Here is a 19,945-nt window from a genome sequence, read left to right as displayed (position 1 = left end):
TAACTTTTAGTATATGATCGCTTTATGGGTACCTAGTCCGTATAAAGTATAATATGTATTTGTGTGGCAGGAAAGAAGTAAAAAAAAACCTACCCTAAAAACAATTTGTCACCAGACTCTACGGTTCATCAATTCTCTTTAAAGACGACATCCTAAATCCCGTCAAGGACTTTACTTAGTACTTATCGATTGTAATTCTGTTTGTGGTTTCCTACAGCAAAATAAAATAATCACAACATTTACACACTCGAACGCGATTCTGATCCTTGCGGTTAAGATTTAAGCTCTAAGTTCGCATACAGATTTGGAAACGTTCGGTGAATAAAACAGCATTACTTGAGACGATCAATTTTAACTTTTTTCCTTCGTTGATGCGACATTCTTTCCTTACGATAGAACCTTAAACTTGTTCACTTTGTATAAAAACTGAATATTACAGATTTCAAGCTATATCAATACCTCATAATATGAGGTAAATTATAAAACATATACTTAATCAAATAAAAACATCTTCAGTTAAAATAGCGTTTAAAAAAAACATATTTTTTTTCTCTTCTAAGCATAATAAGACGTAAAGCACAAAGTAATGTACAGATAAATTATACTGTAATTTGAAACAGCCATACGCCGCCATATGGAACATAAAATCCAGACACAAAACGCGAGCTATTTTACTTTACCCGCAAATCCCACATATGTCGAAGAAAAATGAGTAAACGTATAAGAAACATCTTTAATACGATACGGACGTCGCTTTCAGAATAAATTTGTTGTACAAAGAATGCATTCTAAGATCACTAGAGTCCCGTAATGTTCACACATTCTTTTAAGTGTCTTTCATTCCATGTTAGGCCAACCTTTTTTCCTGTTTGTATTATTTAGACGGAACCTTTTCCCTGTCGTTTCTGTTATTATCACATGTAATTTCGCTGCTTTGAAACCGAATTCTGTGGATTTCTAAAAATATATTTTGAAAACAATTTTTTTCTAATATTGTTTTATTTAAAGATTTATCTATTAATTGTTTCCGACCTGTATATTACCTATATAACACTTAGTTTTTGTTGTGTTATTGAAGTCTACCCCTCCTCGACAGCAAAGTAATTAATGTTTTATCTTTAATATTTATTAGACAAAACTGTCGTCACATTCAACTGTTATCCTTAAAGTATTAACTTAAGGTAAAAAGTCGTAAATCAACAGAGGAATATCGAATTAATTATCTCGAGCTAAGCGTGCCATCGTCAAGAGTATTTGTTAAAATACTAACTTAAATGAAAAAATTGTAGGTATATGAAGTAATTAAATACATTCGCCTTTGAAATGAATAATAAGGGTTGTCGACCGATAAAAATTGTGACAAACACAAACTATGCTGTAGCGTTCGTTATCTGTTCATTTGTAAACAACGTTTGAACTGATTTCAATTTGACATCAAGTAATCTATAAACTAGAGGCGATATAGTGCTAAAAATGAAACGTCCGGTGTACTTGTACCATTTATATTTTTACATATTTTTCTAGGAAAATACGTACCTGATAAATGTGTGACCAGTGACTTCAGAGATATTACGCATCACATTATTTAGTAAAATGAAATGTCGAAATGTATAAAATCACTATAAAAGCGTTAAAGCTCTTTTAAGTTTTAGAGCACAACAGTCGAGATGCGATTGATAGTTTTTTTTTTATTGTTTAGATGGGTGGACGAGCTCACAGCCCACCTGGTGTTAAGTGGTTACTGGAGCCCATAGACATCTACAACCGTAAATGCGCCCCCACCTTGAGATATAAGTTCTAAGATCTCAGTATAGTTACAACGGCTGCCCCACCCATCAAACCAAAACGCATTACTGCTTCACGGCAGAAATAGGCAGGGTGGTGGTACCTACCCGCGCGGACTCACATGAGCTCCTACCATCAGTACACCAACTATTTACTATTAATACTGCGCTGGCGCTATGACCCCGAAGTTGATCTCGGACAATAAACATCGACATCCATCCCAGCGCTGCGCAACACCTTGCCAGTCCGGCACTTGGAGCTCCCGTAAATTACCTTCCATAGCGTCAATCCAGTGGTACTTGAGCCTCCCTACGGGGTGCCGTCCCTCCAGTACACCCGTTTCACACCCAGATCCAGCTCTATCCGCTGTACATGCCCAAGCTTGGATAGCCTCCGCGCCTTTATCTCCCTTAGAATATTTGGCTCACAAAAAGCCAACTATTTAGATAGGTATAGGAAAATCCCAGGAGGGCTCGGAACGTTTTCGCATAAATTTTTTAACGCTTATGCTAGCTACGCTGTTCGCTCCTCCTATCCGTAGCAGTACTACGCGAGTCCTAAAAGTGGATTTCATTGTTACGTCTGTGACGACACGTGACGTGTTTACTAAAATGCTCTGACCTGAGAGCGAAAGAGTGTCACCCCAATCGCATTTATGACGATCAGCTGTTACATATCAACTCAATTTGCTTGTAGACTATGTGATGATAATGCGAAAGTATGTTTCTTTATGTAATGTAATGTAATGTAAACTAAAAAAATACACAACATGTTTATGTATGTAATATAATGACTTGCAAAAACGCGAGATTAATCTGTAAGTGTTTTTAATTATGTCTACGACTCGGGAAAACCGAAGAAAACACAATAGACCTATTTTGTTTGTTTGTTATATCCGAATACTCTTTATATGTAGATCGAACTCTAGTTAGCCAGTCACAAGAATAGATTACTGCGGCGTGATGGAAGTAGATTTTTTTGTTTATTGTCCTTTTAGGCAGACGAGCATACAGCCCACCTGATGGTGAGCGGTTACCGTCGCTCATGGATGTCAGCAATGCCAGGCGCAAAGCCAAGCCGCTGCCTACCGCTTAATACTCTCCACAAGCCTACTTTAAAGAAGGACATCACATAGCGCTCGAAAAATACCGTAGAGGGGAGCCCATTCCAAAGCCGGATGGTACGTGGCAAAAAAGATATCTGGTAGCGCACTGTGGATGAACGCAGTGGTTCTAGGTAGTATGGATTTACTCTACTCCCGGTGGCAGGCTGCGATGGTAAAACCGATATAATGGAATCATCTTAAACATATGGTATCTTTCCGTGTGGGGTTCACAATATCATCAGTAATTACACATATATGTAGATTTTGAGGGTTTTATTTTTTATCTTACTCACACGCTCCATCTCTTTATTATTGCACGTTAGGCGTATTCGGCTCTTCTAATTCGTTTCGGCCAACAATTTCTATCCTGAGTTCTGACACTGTAAAGTTGAATCGCTTTAAGTATTAGAGTCATGTTCGTTCAGCATGTGCCCGGGGGCGCCTTATCCCGCGCCTTTTGTCCTGTGCCCGGTGAATGACGTAGTCATTGATACCATAGACACAGCCTACTGAGTTTCTCGCCAGACCTTGTCAGTAAGTCGCGATTCCGATCCGGTGGTATATTCTCCGAAGCACTGCTCTTGCTAGGGCTAGTGAGTGCAAATTCTTTCGGGTTGAACCTGTGAGCTCACCTATCCATCCGGACGTAGCTGGAATCATAGATATAATACTCATAAATTAATTTTTTTTTTAATTTTTTTTTTATTGCTTTAATGGGTGGACGTGCTCACAGCCCACCTGGTGTTAAGTGGTTACTGGAGCCCATAGACATCTACAACGTAAATGCGCCACCCACCATGAGATATAAGTTCTAAGGTCTCACTATAGTTACAACGGCTACCCCACCCTTCGAACCGAAACGCATTACTGCTTCACGGCGGAAATAGGCGGGGTGGTGGTACCTACCCGTGCGGACTCCCAAGAGGTCCTACCACCAGTGATTACGCAAATTATAATTTTGCGGGTTTGATTTTTATTACACGATGTTATTCCTTCACCGTGGAAGTCAATCGCGAACATTTGTTGAGTACGTATTTCATTAGAAAAATTGGTACCCGCCTGCGGGACATGATGTCTGATGCGGGACTTGTATGACATATACAAGCTCGTATTTTGATTACGAGTCGTGTTTGTGTATTAGAATTAAAAAGATATCTGTTTTATAGATTTTTTTGGAGTCTTTCCGTTACACAAATCACACATAATGAACACATAATTTGTGTGATGGATAGATTGTAATATTTTATGAATCCATATTGTTCTCTCTGGTTTAAGTCAAGTAGAGAACTTTGTTTTAATGGTACATATAGATTAAATTTTAATCCAAATGGTTGTATAATTTACGAGGGTGTTTATTTTTATTTTTTTGTTCTCAGGACAAGCACTACCTCTGCATAATGGCGTCTGATTCACCAGATCAGAACCTAACGCAGTACTTCAGTTTATGTAACGACTTCATACACGCCGCGAGACTCAGAGAAGGCAACGTCCTTATACATTGGTAATGTAAATTTTTATCGACAACATTAAAAATTTAAGAAGTTCGGCTTCGACCAAGCACTTAACGATTATGTACAGTAAAAACTCCTCATTCGCGCTTCCTTCATTCGCGTTATCAAGTTTAAAAAATGCGGCCAAATTCCTATATTCGCGGTTAGAGATTTCTTTATTCGCGGATATGATTGGTACATAGGTAGATATATGTACATTGTTAAAAAGGATTCCAATATGCAGCTAGAATAATACTAAATATCTAAGTCGACTAGTTAATGCGCACTACGTCACATGCTAAACGTTTTTTCTTCACAGAATTATCGATAATAATAGCTTCGGTGTCGGCGGTAATTCGTAATCGCTGTTATCGATTAATTATTAATTGCAACATTGCCGACAGCCCTATTAGTTGAGTTGAGAGGAATCGACACTCGTGCTAAATGGATCGTATATTATGAAATAATCCGTACTAAAAGTAAACTAAATGCTTAGTAATGCGTTGTAAATAATTCATCCAAGATAATCACATTTTCATATTTGATACACACAAGACAATCACATGCTGATATTTAAAATACACATCGACACGAACATCATTTCTCTTATTAGATTATGTATTCAATCGATCATCCAAATAACGTCGAATGCAATTAATTCTCGCTGGTATTTTTTAGCCATGAGAGCACTACTTAAATTAAAGTTTAACAATCTAATCTAAAGGTTTATAAACTTCAGAACGATACAATATAAATATAAAATTAAAGGCTCACACAAAATAATTCATCTTATTTTTTTATGTGTGGCAATTAGCTTCTTGCGACGACATTATTGCCAGTATCGTGCTTATAATAATCTTTAATTATTATAGATACAAATATATTCTGTTACATGAAAAAATATTTGATGTGAAATAAGACGAAGTTGATTATTTAAAGACTTTAATGAATTCGGATGAAGTTAAATGGAACGAGATGAGATGAGATGAAATAAAGCCTCAGTAAAATGGCGGTTGTTTACCTTTTTAGTGGATTTTTTGGAAGAATCCGAGAAGTTACGTCTAGTGGCTTTCCTTCATTTTCCCATATTTGTGCACTTTCACAGATTGTTGTTAATAAACAGTTGTTTATTAACAACAATTGTTTACTAACAACAATTGTTTATTAACAACAATTTGTGAAATTGTTGTTAATAAACAACAATCTTTGTAAACAAAACAAATAAATAATAATAATAACTGTTAATACAACAAATAAAACAATTCACAGAACTTCGCTCCTCGAGTTACCATTTAAAAGTCCAAAGCAATTCTGTTGTTCAGTTTTACATAACCTTTTTTTCAAATTGTTGCGCGCTTTTATTCTCTAGGAATTCCACTTTAAATTTAAATAGGGCGATAAACGGTGACTGGAGGAAAAGGATCGAGTTTCTCAATTATTCAAAAAATAAATTTGAAATGACGACAAGGTCAAAAAAACTTTACTTTAGCCGTCAGGATGAATGACCCAGTGCCCTATTTAATCCCTATATTAGCTATCGTGCATCGGACGGCACGTGAAGCTATCTTTCCCGTGTTGTTGTTTCATATCAGATTTAATTAGTGTGTTGCTTGAAGCAGTTGTTAGCGATATAGTCATTAGAAATAAAGCCAATGTACATGCAAACAATAACGTTTATATAATAGCTCAGTATTTGGTGATAAATAAAAAATATATATAACCTATAAAGACAACATTATTTTCTTATAATTTATAATTTTAGTAACTTTATTATGATGATGAGATGATTGCTACTTTTTATTCGCTTTTCAAAATGACCTTCCACATGTCCAATATCGTCGAATCAAGCAAATGTCTTCTGTCAACAATGTCAGATGAGTCAACAAAAAATATTTAGGCTATAATATTATTTTTAATTATTAAAATGTATAATTTGAAAGGTCAGAGAGCAGTATATTACTTTTTTTTTAAATCCTAACAGGCACGGCTCGGTTATGACCATTACTGTTTATCCAGCAAAAATATACCAGTCATAAGAACTTGATATACACATAAATTATTTCGACCTACGTACATTATTCCTAAGCGACTCCTAGTATTATTCAGGCTAAAGCGTAAGCGTGGCACGCACCCTCTAAAAAATTACTAACCCACGACTGTGTTCATCCCTAAACAAAGACTACTGCAAACATTTTTAATTTACCCAGTTTAGTCATTTATTAATAGTCTGGATGGTTAATATAAGATCCATCGCTCTCGCGGCCCGCATCGACTTGAAACCCCTTCAAGTAATTTAATCCCGTTTTTCCAGGATAGTCGTCGGAAGACCATGGTTCTTAAGGAATGTGAATCTCCATAATGACCTGGAGCTTGACTCAGTCAGTAATTATTTACAGTCGGCATCATTGCGCCACTTTGAGAAGGCGTTACGACATGAAAACGGGTAATTACATACCCGATCCTGTGGACCGAATGGCAAACAGTCGACGTCGCCCTAAACACGTCATTACGGATCTTCCCGATCCATTAACTGTGCTTTTAGGTACCTCAAGCACCGGTCACCGTCCTCGCCGAGCCTGTCGCTCGCGACGAAGGGCTCGACGAGTAAATCAATCCGTAGACACAGCCCACCGAATTTGTCGCCAAATTTTCTCAGTTGGTCGCGTTTCCGATCCGGTGGTAGATTCTGCGAAGCACTGCTTTTGCTAGTGCAGTGTTAGCAACACTCCCGGTTTGAGCCCCGTGAGCTCATCTACTCACCCGGTTACGCTGACATAGCCTCTCAAGGCTATCAGCTTAAGTAGGAAAATAAGATCCAAACCTGAACTTTTGAAGTATACATCAGATGATGGACTTAGAAAACCATTTCTTAATGGTTGCAGCTTTTTTATTATCAAAATCTGCCCCAATTTTTATATGAAATGAACTTCAACAAAATAAAATAGATAAAATCACTTAAATTTACATTATGCTTAACTCAATAATTACTAGTCGGATCTAGATAAAATATTAAAGGGTCACATGAGAAACACTCGCTTTCAAATAAAGAGAGAATCATCAAAATCGGCTCAAGTGGAAAAAAAATTATACAAAACAAACATAAAAAATACTATCGAACTTAGAGTCTCGTCCTTTTTGGAGTCGTTTAAAAAGAAAATCCTCTTGTCGGGTCAACGTCCTCTTGATGTCTGTCTCGAAGCAAATGAGCGTTTCTGTTTTAAGGGTAGGTTAATACGGCGCAAACCGTGAGCAGTAAATAATCAAAGCAGCCAAACCATTAAACGTGTATAGTAGAAACCGTTAAGATTTCCGAATAATTAGGAACTCTGTTTGATGTGCAATTGTTTCTCGCAGACAAAACAGATGGTACTTTGAGGTTGTTTAATCGTTCCGCTAATTCGATTTGCCTCGATTTAATCGAGTCACCGAATCGAGTTAAATTAAATGCGAAGGATGTAGTAAGAAATACAATAGAACTGATGTAGTTTCGAATGAGTTCGAGTGAATATCTTATTTATACATAGTGTTAATTATACACTTAGTGTAATTTCAAAGTTGTAATTCAGTGTAAAACACTTGTGCTTCAAATATAATAATATGTTAATTACATTGCTGGCTGGGCTATAGAAAAAATAGTCAGCTTAAGAGGCACATATCAATATTTTCAAAGCTTTCAAATTTATTATATTGAACTAGTTAAAGATGCATGTCGCTCTAACTAATGCCAAATTTTTTAATAGGACTAAGAAGCATCATCCATCATACTTTAATTATTTAAAAACCTACCCCATGTTCCAATAACTATCTCAATTTTCAACTCAATAGGATAAACAAACAAGGATCCCAATTCGTTTTAAATGTAAAAAAGTGAATATAGCAATGATAAAAAAAATTTGTTTATTTTTAATTAATGTAGACTTTAATCAATGTAAACTCTTTTGTAGTTAAAATTTATACGTGTAATTCATAATTCTCAATATGTCTACGTAATTCTGATCGTGAACAATGAAACATGCAGCTACTGCTTAATCCGGAAGGCATTGCCGCGTTTTGGCGGTCAGAATAAAACAAGGGATTTGGTATTTATAATATATTTTTTATATGGATATTATATAGATAGCTAGATGGTTGGATGAGCTCGCACCTTGTGTTAAGTGGTTACTGGAGCCCATAGACATCTACAACGTAAATACGCCACCTACCTTGAGATATATAAGTTCTAAGGTCTCAGAATAGTTAGAACGGCTGCCCCACCCTTCGAACCGAAACGCATTACTGCTTCACGGCAGAAATAGGTTTTAATCAAAGACAATTTTATCGACAGTTGGAGAACTAGCGGAGGATAATCATATTCACATCAAGTGGTCCCAGAACTCACTATTATTTTAAATGCACTTATATTCATATAAAATGTCAGACTTTGTTTGGAACTAAGGTACCTACTGATTTTATATAAACACCTCATAATTTATTTCTCATCCCAGTTTGGCGGGAATGTCTCGGAGCGTGACAGTTGCCGTTGCGTACATAATGTCGGTGACACCCCTAACATGGCGAGAGGCATTGAAAGTTGTCAGAGCGGGTCGAGCTGTTGCCAACCCTAATCTCGGCTTCCAGAGGCAACTCCAAGACTTCGAAACTTACAAACTAGTTGAGGTAACTATTGTTTAATTCTTAATTATTTGTTTTTCATTATAGTTTACATTCCATGTTACAATTTTTAGGCTCTTACGGATCTTTAATCTGTTTCATCAGTTTAACTTCAAACTCACTCCACAATTCACTGCATCTCTGAACAATTGCGACAGCAATTATAGGCTGCTGCTTTGTTCAATCCCGAGGCATAATTGTTTAGAATGATACGTAATAGCTGAGGAAATGCCCAGATCTTAAACTGGCCTGTGGGCTGCCCAAGAACTCCCTGGCATCCGAATTAAGCTCCTGTGCGTCCATAGAAAGCAAATCGCATTTTAATAACTCACCAATTAAATCAGGATTCAAATTAAAATTCAATAAATTTAATACAGATTTTGAAATCGTATCAAATAAACAGGAATCTTATGTAGATGACCTTAAGAACGATTTACGTAATCAATTAGTCTGGTATGTAATACTCAACGTATTAAAAATATTCCCTCATTTATGTTATAGTCAGGCTTAACATCTAATTAAGTTACTTATATCGAAAAAATATTACTCACTGTTAAAAATTTCTAGTCATTGTTTACGGTCTGTTTTCTAGGCAACTAACATTACTTTGAGACCTACGATATTTTAACTTGGATTTATATTTATTGTAACTAGTGATCGCCCAATGGTCGAAATTCGACCATAATTAATTTAAATCATAAGTTTGAACATTATTAGGGTTCTATTGTCAGTATCTGGACCACTAGTCAAGATAAAGGCATGCAAAATAAATAATTGTGCTTCTGACTCTCATCATATCTTACTTAGAAGCAGTCCTGTCAAAATTCGTAATATTGAAACTTGTATTGCAATTGCAAATGCAAAAAAACATATGTTAAGTTTTAGGCACGCATGCACTTATAATCAAAACATCCAAGAGTTCCATGTTGGTTATTAAAACACAATTTGGAGTCGACCTCGCATTCACAGCAATTTAGCCTGTGCTCTAAGGCGTGCGCTGATCTGCCGAGTGCTCACCCCCTGCAATGCAGTATTAGAATAATATTTTTTCTTAGAAATGTTCAATGAAAGTTTTTCTTTGCTGTGTCGTGTTACAACCTCAATTCTTCGCAAACTTCCTCAAGTTTCGACCTAAAACAAGGACGGCGAAAGTGTCTGAATATTATGGCACTGGAACTGCTCAGTGTATTTTTTTCTTTACAATACTTTACCGGATGCTTTATCTAGTGCTATATTTTCATAAAAATATATAATAGTTAGAGTTTAAAAAAACTAACAAAATACGCTTTGGGTGCTTTTCAGGTTATTATCAAAATAACCCTTCTACTCATATCTGTTCATAAAATATTTATAACTACTGATACTATGCACCACATGTTTTTTTTACAATAAAATCATTTTTCCTTACACTATTTTTAATTGAAATTTATTAAAATTTATTTTCTATTTTTTAGTTGGATTTCCAATAAAAGCGTATTTTGTTAGTTTGAATTTCAATTTTTAAAATTTTTTTTTCATTTTTTTTTTAAATATAGATCTTTCGTCGGTTCTTAATAAGTATACGAAATTTCGAGTTAATCCGATGTTTTGAAGGAGGTCAAAATCATGTTTAAAGATTCCGTTACATACTAACATACATACGTCTCAAGCTAATAAAAGCGTATTAATAATCATTCGTCAAGGTAAATACCATTTACATGGTATTTTCGGTAAAGGATTACTTTCTGCATCTATTTATTACATTTTCGGTCACCGTAATTGCTGAAAACTTAATAGTTTCGTTCATTAAACTTCTAATGCAAATTAATTAACTTGTTTAAACAAATAACCTAGTTATTTGACTGTTATTAAATAATGAATCAATCAAATGCAAAACAAGTCATATGTTATCTCAACACAACACAAGTGTGATTTGGTTTATATTTGTAACAAATACCATTTAGTGATAAATTTTACATTGATAAAAGCAATAACCAAGATAGCTTGTGGTCCGTGAGTACTTGATATGAATAATGTTTCGATAACTATTGTAGAACTCAGAAAAACGATTGAACTATTTTATCTTTTGTGGTGCTCATAGCTGGAATTATAGTTTCTGCAGAGATTTTTTCTTCTTCTAAATTTGGTGTTTAGAAAATTCGTTTTTCAAAAATGTTATATTGAAATTCTTATTATTATTGGTCCCGTAATATTATCATTTAAATTCAAAAACGTAACTATTCCTTGCAATTTCAGATAAATTAATTTCGTTAATGCTTTAAATCATTTGAAACTTCTCAATTTTATAATCCTACATAGTGTGTAAATATTGTTACATTAAATATAAATCCGTAATACACTATACTGAAAATGTAGGGTAGATACAATTATAATTCTTCGGGTCTTTGTAGTAGACTTCTCGCCCTACATTTTTAAACGCGTTTTATCCACCACACCCTCTTGTAATTGGAGTCAATGAACGTTATTTAGAACGTTGAAATATACTTCGCCTTATCGGTTTCAAATTTTGCCTAAAAACACTTACCAAGCCGACTTAACCTAATAGGTGTATGGCTCTAATAAAGAACAAAAAAAAATCTTACTATCAGTTTCCGCAATCTGCTATGATGTCAATTTAAAAGCTAATACAGGCCTCACAGTCATTTTAATTTTTTTAAATTCAGTCCGCTTTAGTAGACCGGCAATCAAAATACAGTTCGGAATTTTCCTAAATGCAAAATACCTATCTTAGCGTGATTCAAGTTTTTGCTGGATTTAATCTATTCGATTGTATCCACTATTATTATATGCAGATACAAACGTGCAGGCATGTACATGACCTACCCATCGGGTATCAGATTACATAAGCACCTAGATTCTAAAGTGCGTCCCGATTGCACGAGGCTAAAGGCTATCTATCCTACTTCGAAACGGAACAAGTGATTGAAAATCGAAGACAAAGATACTAACTCGTGCGTATACGAGTTAGTATCATTATTCATCCTAAACATAAAAGAGAATTAATAGAACGTAAAAAATCTTTTATAGGTAATTAATTGCACATTAATTGCAACAGCAAATTAAGAGAATTGCAAATTTGTTCCTGTGAAATTATGTACTACGAAATATATAAATTATGTTGATATAATGTGTGTTTCATAATTTCACTACAATAGATGTCTTGGTATAGAGCTTTGTCTTTATTATTAGTAAAATTGTACTCGCGCCATAATAGAAATTCGACCATAAACAATGACACCTTGAGGTTTAAATTCAGTCTTTAAGTTACATTTTCTCAAGTTACTAAAACTTAAACATTTCCATAGTTTCTAAACAAATCGACTATCGTTTGTTATCAAGTACCAGGAGAGAAGAAGGTACTAAACTACTTTAGCCTTTGTCTTTTTATTAGCTTAGATGGAGGAGCTCATGGCTAACCTAGTGTTAAATGTATATCGGAGCTTAAAGACATCTATGATATACAACGTAAATTGGCCGCATTTACGCCATCTTGAGACATAAGTTCTAAGGTCTCCATTTTAACAGTACAACGGCTGCCCCATCCATCAAACCGAAACGAATTTCTGCTTCACGGCAAAAATAGGTAGGGTGGTCGCAACTACACGTGCTGACACACAAGACACCCTACCACCAGTAAAATTGATGCCTATTTTTATAAGATTAAGCAACATCTCTTAATGGAATTCGTTATGAAGTGGAATGGTAGGTACATTCTGTGTAACCGATTGTAATTCGTTTGAAATCAGGAGAGGAGACGTTTAAAAGAACGGTACCCGTCACTGGCTCTAGCCGAGAAGGATTTATCGGAGTGCCGCATCATGCTCGATTCCTACCAGACGATGCTGAGCGAGAGAACCATTTGCGAAGGAAAGTGCGCCATGGGCCGGCAGTGTCCAACGGGTAAGGTACACACACGGTATACTCTTATTCTCTGTTATTAACACTGGTAGTTAATTATTATTATTTTTTATTGCCCGTGTAAGCAAACGAGCATACAGCCCACCTGATAGTAAGTGGTTACCGTCGCCCATGGACCTCAGCAATGCCAGGGGCAGAGCCAAGCCGCTGTCTACCGTTAAGTACTCTCCACAAGCCTCGTTTGAAGGATATGTCATAGCGCTCGGGAAAAACCGTGGAGGGGAGCTCATTCCAAAGCCGGATGATACGTGGTAAAAAAGATCCCTGGAAGCGCTATGGCTACAGGTAGTATGGATGAACTCTACTCCGGACTATACAACTATTAACTAAAAGTAGTGGCCCCGCAGTAGTCGATATTCGACTATAATTAATTGAAATTATAAGTTTAAACATTATTATGGCTCTATTGTCAAACACTATTATAATTCGATAATATAATCACAGTATTCGCCAAAACTGCACTATAGGTCAATAATATTAAAGACAAACAATATTAATCTATTTTCAATTCGACCACAGACTTTAAACAATAACTAAAGTTTCCCAGTTGACAGTAAACAAAGAGTATAGGTATTGTTATGTATGTGTTGTGTCAAATACATGGTAGTGTGTGTAATGTTTTCTTTATTGATTTAAAGTATCTATTAGGCATTATTTAAAAAAAAAATTAGCATTGTGCACTCCTTCTCTATATTCTCTATAATTGTGAGAAATTTCATACTCCTCCGTCCGCGCAATTTACGTAAAAAAGGGTACAAAGTTTTTGCTTCACGTATTAATATATAGATACCACTTTTTATCATAATTCTTGGCTTAGAAAACATTTCATGTTATTATTAAATCAAAGAAATAAGTAGGCCTATATTGTGGCATTTCGAGAGAAAGTATTCCATTCAATTTAAATTCTAAGCAGTATTGCAAAATTCAGGCACAAAGTATGAATTTGGAATATTTACCGCGCGAACGAACACAAATTTCGACGATGGCAAAAGCCTCTAAACCTTTGAACACTTCAAGCTTCCTTCCTTTATGACGCAAACCTGAGACTGAGGCACGATCGCTTTTGTTTCTACGAAAATAAGCTTAAATTGCTGGAATTTTGCGTCTTGAAAACTTTCAAAGAAGTGTTTAAAATTGTATAATAGCTACAAATCAATATATACGCAATGAAAGTATTTTCTAGTGGCTTTTTTTATTTTTTTATTGCTTAGATGGGTGGTCGAGCTCACAGCCCACCTGGTGTTAAGTGGTTACTGGAGCCCATAGACATCCACAACGTAAATGCGCCACCCACCTTGAGATATAAGTTCTAAGGTCTCAAGTATAGTTACAACGGCTGCCCCGCCCTTCAAACCGAAACGCATTACTGCTTCACGGCAGAAATAGGCAGGGTGGTACCCACCCGCGCGGACTCACAAGAGGCCCTACCACCAGTAACTTACGTACCTTTAGCGTAACGTAAATATAAATAAGGCTAATAGTAGGCTAAGGTAATGACAATAAAAAATCCGAAACTTTGCCGTAAAAGTATTAATTATACGCAAATAAGATAAAATCATGCTCATTTGTAGCGGCTGTCATTTCGCCATTCGAAACGAGGTTATTTTGAATCATAAAATTTTATGGTGATTGAGAGAGCCCTTCGCTTGCTCAATTCACAGCCTATGAATGTCCAACTGATAATTTCGTTTAATACAACAATTTTATATGAAACTTGAATGGTACTTATGTTATTAGAAGTCCAAATAAACAATTGAAAATTCTTCATAAAACTAGTTGCCGGAGCCTATGGATATCACAACGAGGATATCCGCCAAAAATCACGAAACTAATATTTATATTGGCCCGGTAATTGGTGTGACCTAAAAGATAGGACGCCCGGTATACTCCTATTGAGCGAAGCCACTTTGCTTGTATTCAAATCCCGCAGGGCTACATACACCCCTATCACCAGTAAATTCCAGTTTGAAGTCGTAGTACCATGATAATTATCCCACTCGTATCTCTGCGTATTAACTGCTACCTATTCTCCAGTGAATCCCTTAATCGTCTTTCACAACACACAAGGGAACTACTAGTACCATACTAGGCCAACATAACACAGCTAGTTATGAAAATCAACCAATTTCTAGTTAGGATTCGACCTCATTCATGTCTCTAAAGAGATGGTTTCATTCATGTTGATGTCTATTTACTCATGTACCATTTATACTAAGCGTATCGGGAGCCAGCCTAGCTAGCTATCGATAGTTAGCTGGCCTGGCTTCCGCTGGCTGACCGAGCTATAAATACGAGTGACTATTGTCGCACAAAACACTGGTCATCGTTCTCGTTAAACCCGTCACTTACGACGAAGGGCTCGGCGAGAAAAAAAACCATAGACACAGCCCACTGAGTTTCTCGCCGGATCTTCCCAGTGGGTCGCGTTTCCGATCCGGTGGTAAATTCTGCGAGGCGCTGCTCTTGCTAGGGTTAGTGTTAACAACAACCACGAGGTTTAAGCCTCGTGAGCTCACCTAGTAATTCGGTGAATTTAGAATAACCCCTCAAGGTTACTAGAATAAATAGGTTAAAAAAAAAACGCACAAAACACTCTGACTCGAGCAGCCGAATGAGCTGGAGCTCTCTGTTGATATTGTTGTTCACTTGAAATGTAATAAATAGAATTCATTGGAAAATTGAGTCTTAATTATTGTGACTATGGAAGGCAAAGATAATTATGAAGAGAATGGCGTCAGTGACGTCATCATTTTAAAAAAACCCTGGAACCAGCCAGTTACGCCATATCATATTATAATAATTTGACAATAAAGTGATCAGCTTCGAGTTGAAAAAAATTTATTAACTTCTCTAAAAGCACGGTAACAATTAAAAATAATAAATAACGTTAAATTAAAATTTCATTAATTATTTTGGGGAATTCGAGCGCGACTGCTAGAAACCGAACGAAAAGAAAACTTCAAAATTCCAAATATTGCTTTGCGGCAATTGAGGCACCATAATAATTTTCTGACTGGGAAAGAAGGATATAGGTGACCCAGTTAGTTATACGAGAGTATAGCGTTGTTTTTTTTTTTTGAGAAGTCGTGGTGGCGTTTTATATAATCGCTTTTATTCGGTAATTGTCCCCACAGACACAGCCCACTGAGTTTCTCGCCGGATCTTCTCAGTGGGTCGCGTTTCCGATACGGTGGTAGATTCTGCGAAGCACTGCTCTTGCTAGGGCCACCCGTGAGCTCACCTACTAGTTAAGGTTACGCTGTAATAGCCTCTCAGGGCTATCAGCTTAGGTAGGAGTAAAAATAAAAATGTGATTGTTTGATCGTTTATTTTTTCGCTAAAAGGCGTTTGCAGGACCGCGTCTAAGAGACAGCCTCGACCGCGAAAGGCCGCGGCGGCTTCTAGCTGCGACGCCGGAACAACGGCGATGAAACGATCACCGTCCACACTGTCCACTACTTCCACTGCTTCTGGCTACCGACCGAGATCATCCCCAGCCGGCTTGTACAGCTACACCGGTGGTGAGCGACGATTACTAGTTTTACGCCATAAATTTAATCACCATACAAATAGTATCAAACCACCCACCTTGAGATATAAGTTCTAAGGTCTCAACTATAGTTACAACGGCTGCCCCGCCCTTCAAACCTAAACACATTACTGCTTCACGGCAGAAATAGGCAGAGTGGTGGTACCTACCCGCGCGGACTCACGAGAGGTCCTACCACCAGTAAAAATTCCCAGTTAAAGTGTATTTTTGTGAAAGTTATTTGCTTTGGTAAGGTCCCTCGAGACCGACCCGTTCAGCGTCTGGTCTGAGCGTGACCCGCGTGACGGACTCGAGCGGGCTCGGCTCGGCGATGGCGGTGGGCGGCACGGAGTACTCGCGGCGCCGCGCGGCCTCGGCGCCCGCTACGCCGGCGCTCTCCCCCGCCTCCTCGCCGCCCGGCTCGCCGCACCGTGCTCCACATAGGTAACTATTCCTCTAAACCAGGGACTCCCAAACTTATTTTGTCTATTGCCCACTTTGAGAATAAATTATTTTTTAGCGCCCCCATTTTTTCTCTTTCTTAAAAACCACTATAGCGATAGCTCAGTCGCTGTCTAAGAATCCTCTTAGATGAAATTACAAATCTCCTCCCAAGCCTCTACACAACGCCCCCTTTTTTTTTCTGGGTCTCTTACCGCCCCCCTTTAGGCTTGCAGCGCCAACAAGGGAGCGTTATCGCCCACTTTGGACTTGATCAGCGATTGGGGCTGAAGAAGGCTGAGATAGCAATACGAAAGTTTCCTACTCGCGGGCCTCGTGGCATGTTGTTAAGTTATACCGACTGCCGTTTCGAAGTCGCGGGTTCGATCCCCGCACAGAACAACTATTTGTGTGATGAACATAGATATTTACAACAAAAATTAATATATATGTAGTATATTCGTAATCTAGCACCTATAACACAAGCATTAAGCTTACCTACATTGCATGTGTTTTTTTTTAAATCATCGATTTCATTACCTTATAACATGTAAGTACTTACTGTAGTTTCAAAACTATTAGTGAAATTTTGTTTAAAAAAATTTCTTTTTAAAAGTGTGACATCTACGAGAAGTATTTAATAGATGATATCAATTTACCTATATATGATATCAAACATGATGCCACGATTTCAATTAAAGTTGTGATGTTAAAATCGTCTGATTTAATGCTTTTTTGTTTTGCTTGTTTCGTTATACGGTAAATTTTAGGCCAGCGATGTTAAACTTAAAGCTCTTAGATCGTTTAAATCTTCTTCTTCTTCTGTGTCTTCTTACCCTTATCCAAGGTTTACTAGGTGGCATCGGCGCAGCACTTTCTCTTATCATGCCGTATAGGGTTTTGGTGTGAGTCTTACGACCGGCCGTTTGCTTTAAATCAGTTTTAGCCTACAGCACTTACTAGTGGTAGTTACCTAACCCATGCATCAGCCCGCTGAGTTTCTCGCCGGGTCTTCCCAACGGGTTGGAATCGCGAATCCGACCCGGTGGTAGATTCTGCGTAGCACTGGTCTAGGGCTAGTGTTAGCATATTCACTCAGGTTCGACCCGTGAGCTCACCTACTCGCCCAGGCGTAGCTGGAATAGTTCCGTAAGCTATCAGCGTGGTAGGGAAAAAATCACCAATTAAATAGGCAAGTTTAATAAATAGCAAAACAGAAGATACAGGGTCTTCGATTAGACCCACGTCATTTCATGTCCAGTCGCTGTCAAGAGTCAAAAGTCAAATTTTTTATATAAAATTGAGTAAGTTTTATACTGGTGGTAAGGCATCATGTGAACCAACACGAGTAGGTACATTTTTTTTTATTGCTTCGATGGGCGGACGAGCTCACAGCCCACCTGGTGTTAAGTGGTTACTGGAGCCCATGGACATCCACAACGTAAATGCGCCACCCACAAAACCATACCATACATACCACCACTCTGCCTGTTTCTGCCTTGAAGCAGTAATTGGCTTTGATTGTAATGGTGAGGTAGCCGTTGCACTATAAAACTGAGACTTAAGACAAAGGTGGGTAGCTGCGGTTACGTTATTGATGTCTATGGGCCACGGTAACCACTTAACACCAGGAAGGCCGTGAGCTCGTCCACCCATCTGAACTATAAAAAAAACATCGCGTCTGCGTTAGATCATTGCTCGTCTAATTCTGTATGAGGACAGTTGTGTCACTTATCACGTTAATACAGTTAGAAAACTGTTTATAAAAGAATAATTACAGGTAGATTTCTTTTTTATAATATTCCCTGTGCCCTCCCTAGTGGGATAAGGTGGAGACAAAAGAGAAGAAGAAGTTTGTAATAATATAAACTAATCGCGATGTTTTTAAAATCACAATTTTGAAACAGCCAGTGGAGCCAATCTGGAATATTCTTTGTTTAATTCACTAGGCCTGGCTGCTCTTGGATCATTCCCACAGTGAAGTGGGACCCCAACACAATGTAGTAACGAGTGAAGCAGCCTTAATCACCTCGCACCGTCAGAAGGTCGCACCATTGTTCCTTTTGTTCACTCGACCCCGGTCGTTTAACTTTCATTGTAAAATCGCTTTTTTTGTCTTTATTTTGTTGTTTTTAATCATGAAATGCAAACCACGCAAAACTGTTGCTTTTTTTTATTAAAGAAGAAAAAAATCGCTTCTCTATGAAATATTTTATTTATTGGCTCTGGCACGGTTTGTGCATTAGCCAGCGTCAAGTAATAAGATTTTTATAATTCTCAACTCTAATTATTTACAGTTTATGAATAATAAAAATCGAAGGAAACTAATCGCGACATAACATAAATGATTAAAAACGAATTAAATTCACGAATGAGACGATATGTGACGAAATATAATCTCAGTAAAATGATGGTCATTTACTGAAACATTTTCATTGGACTTTTTGGAGTTTTCAAACTTTTACAGATACTAATCAGTTAATAAACCACCGTTATTACGCATTTAAACCTGAAGAAACATTAAATAGACAAAATAAAGCAAGTCACACAACTTCACTCCTCGCGTTCCCGCTAAAAAGTCCTATTATATTAATTTTAGTTATAAAAGAACCCATCGAAGTGTGGATGAGCTGTAGTAGTAGTATTTTTACATATTTATTTGTAGAGTTAACGAAAATCTTTACATATCACTTTATATTGCTATGTATGGAGTAACTATGTATACAGTCTAAGGTTTAGGTGTTCGAAGAATCCGAAAAACTTCGTTTTCATCTCAACGGAATATTATTGCCGAAACACATTACCGAAGGATATACCGGATTTTATTATCGTCTGGGAAAATCGCGTCCTCACACATAAAAAAAAGCTAAACCTTATTATTTCTGAATGTATATCTTACTCATTGTGTAACATACATATTTTTACGTAGGTACTGATAACGTTGTTATTCGTATTGAGATCTGTTTTTTTACTTTAACAAGTGCCAAGTACACTTTGCCAAATGCAAGACAATCAACGCCAATCTTT

At 37.0% G+C, this 19,945-nt stretch overlaps 1 protein-coding gene across 2 annotated transcripts in view; it reads left to right on the top strand.

Annotated features, from left to right (window-relative positions):
* Positions 1-19,945, top strand: part of LOC114247644 (dual specificity protein phosphatase 22) — a 41,932-nt gene that overhangs the window by 17,069 nt on the left and 4,918 nt on the right. The window contains exons 3-8 of one of the 2 annotated variants that reach the window (XM_028180648.2): positions 4,267-4,391; positions 8,865-9,036; positions 12,777-12,930; positions 16,293-16,469; positions 16,732-16,921; positions 18,868-18,963. In XM_028180648.2, coding sequence (XP_028036449.2) covers positions 4,267-4,391; positions 8,865-9,036; positions 12,777-12,930; positions 16,293-16,469; positions 16,732-16,921; positions 18,868-18,922 — 873 coding nt within the window. In that variant the 3' untranslated portion in view covers positions 18,923-18,963. The remainder of the gene's footprint in view (positions 1-4,266; positions 4,392-8,864; positions 9,037-12,776; positions 12,931-16,292; positions 16,470-16,731; positions 16,922-18,867; positions 18,964-19,945) is intronic. The other variant, XM_089731464.1, reaches the window with a different exon arrangement.

The sequence above is a fragment of the Bombyx mandarina genome, chromosome 11, assembly GCF_030267445.1.
Source record: "Bombyx mandarina strain Sakado chromosome 11, ASM3026744v2".
Lineage (NCBI taxonomy): Eukaryota > Metazoa > Arthropoda > Insecta > Lepidoptera > Bombycidae > Bombyx > Bombyx mandarina.
The sequence above is the reverse complement of the archived record's forward strand: the minus strand, read 5'-3'. Positions and strand labels throughout refer to the sequence as shown.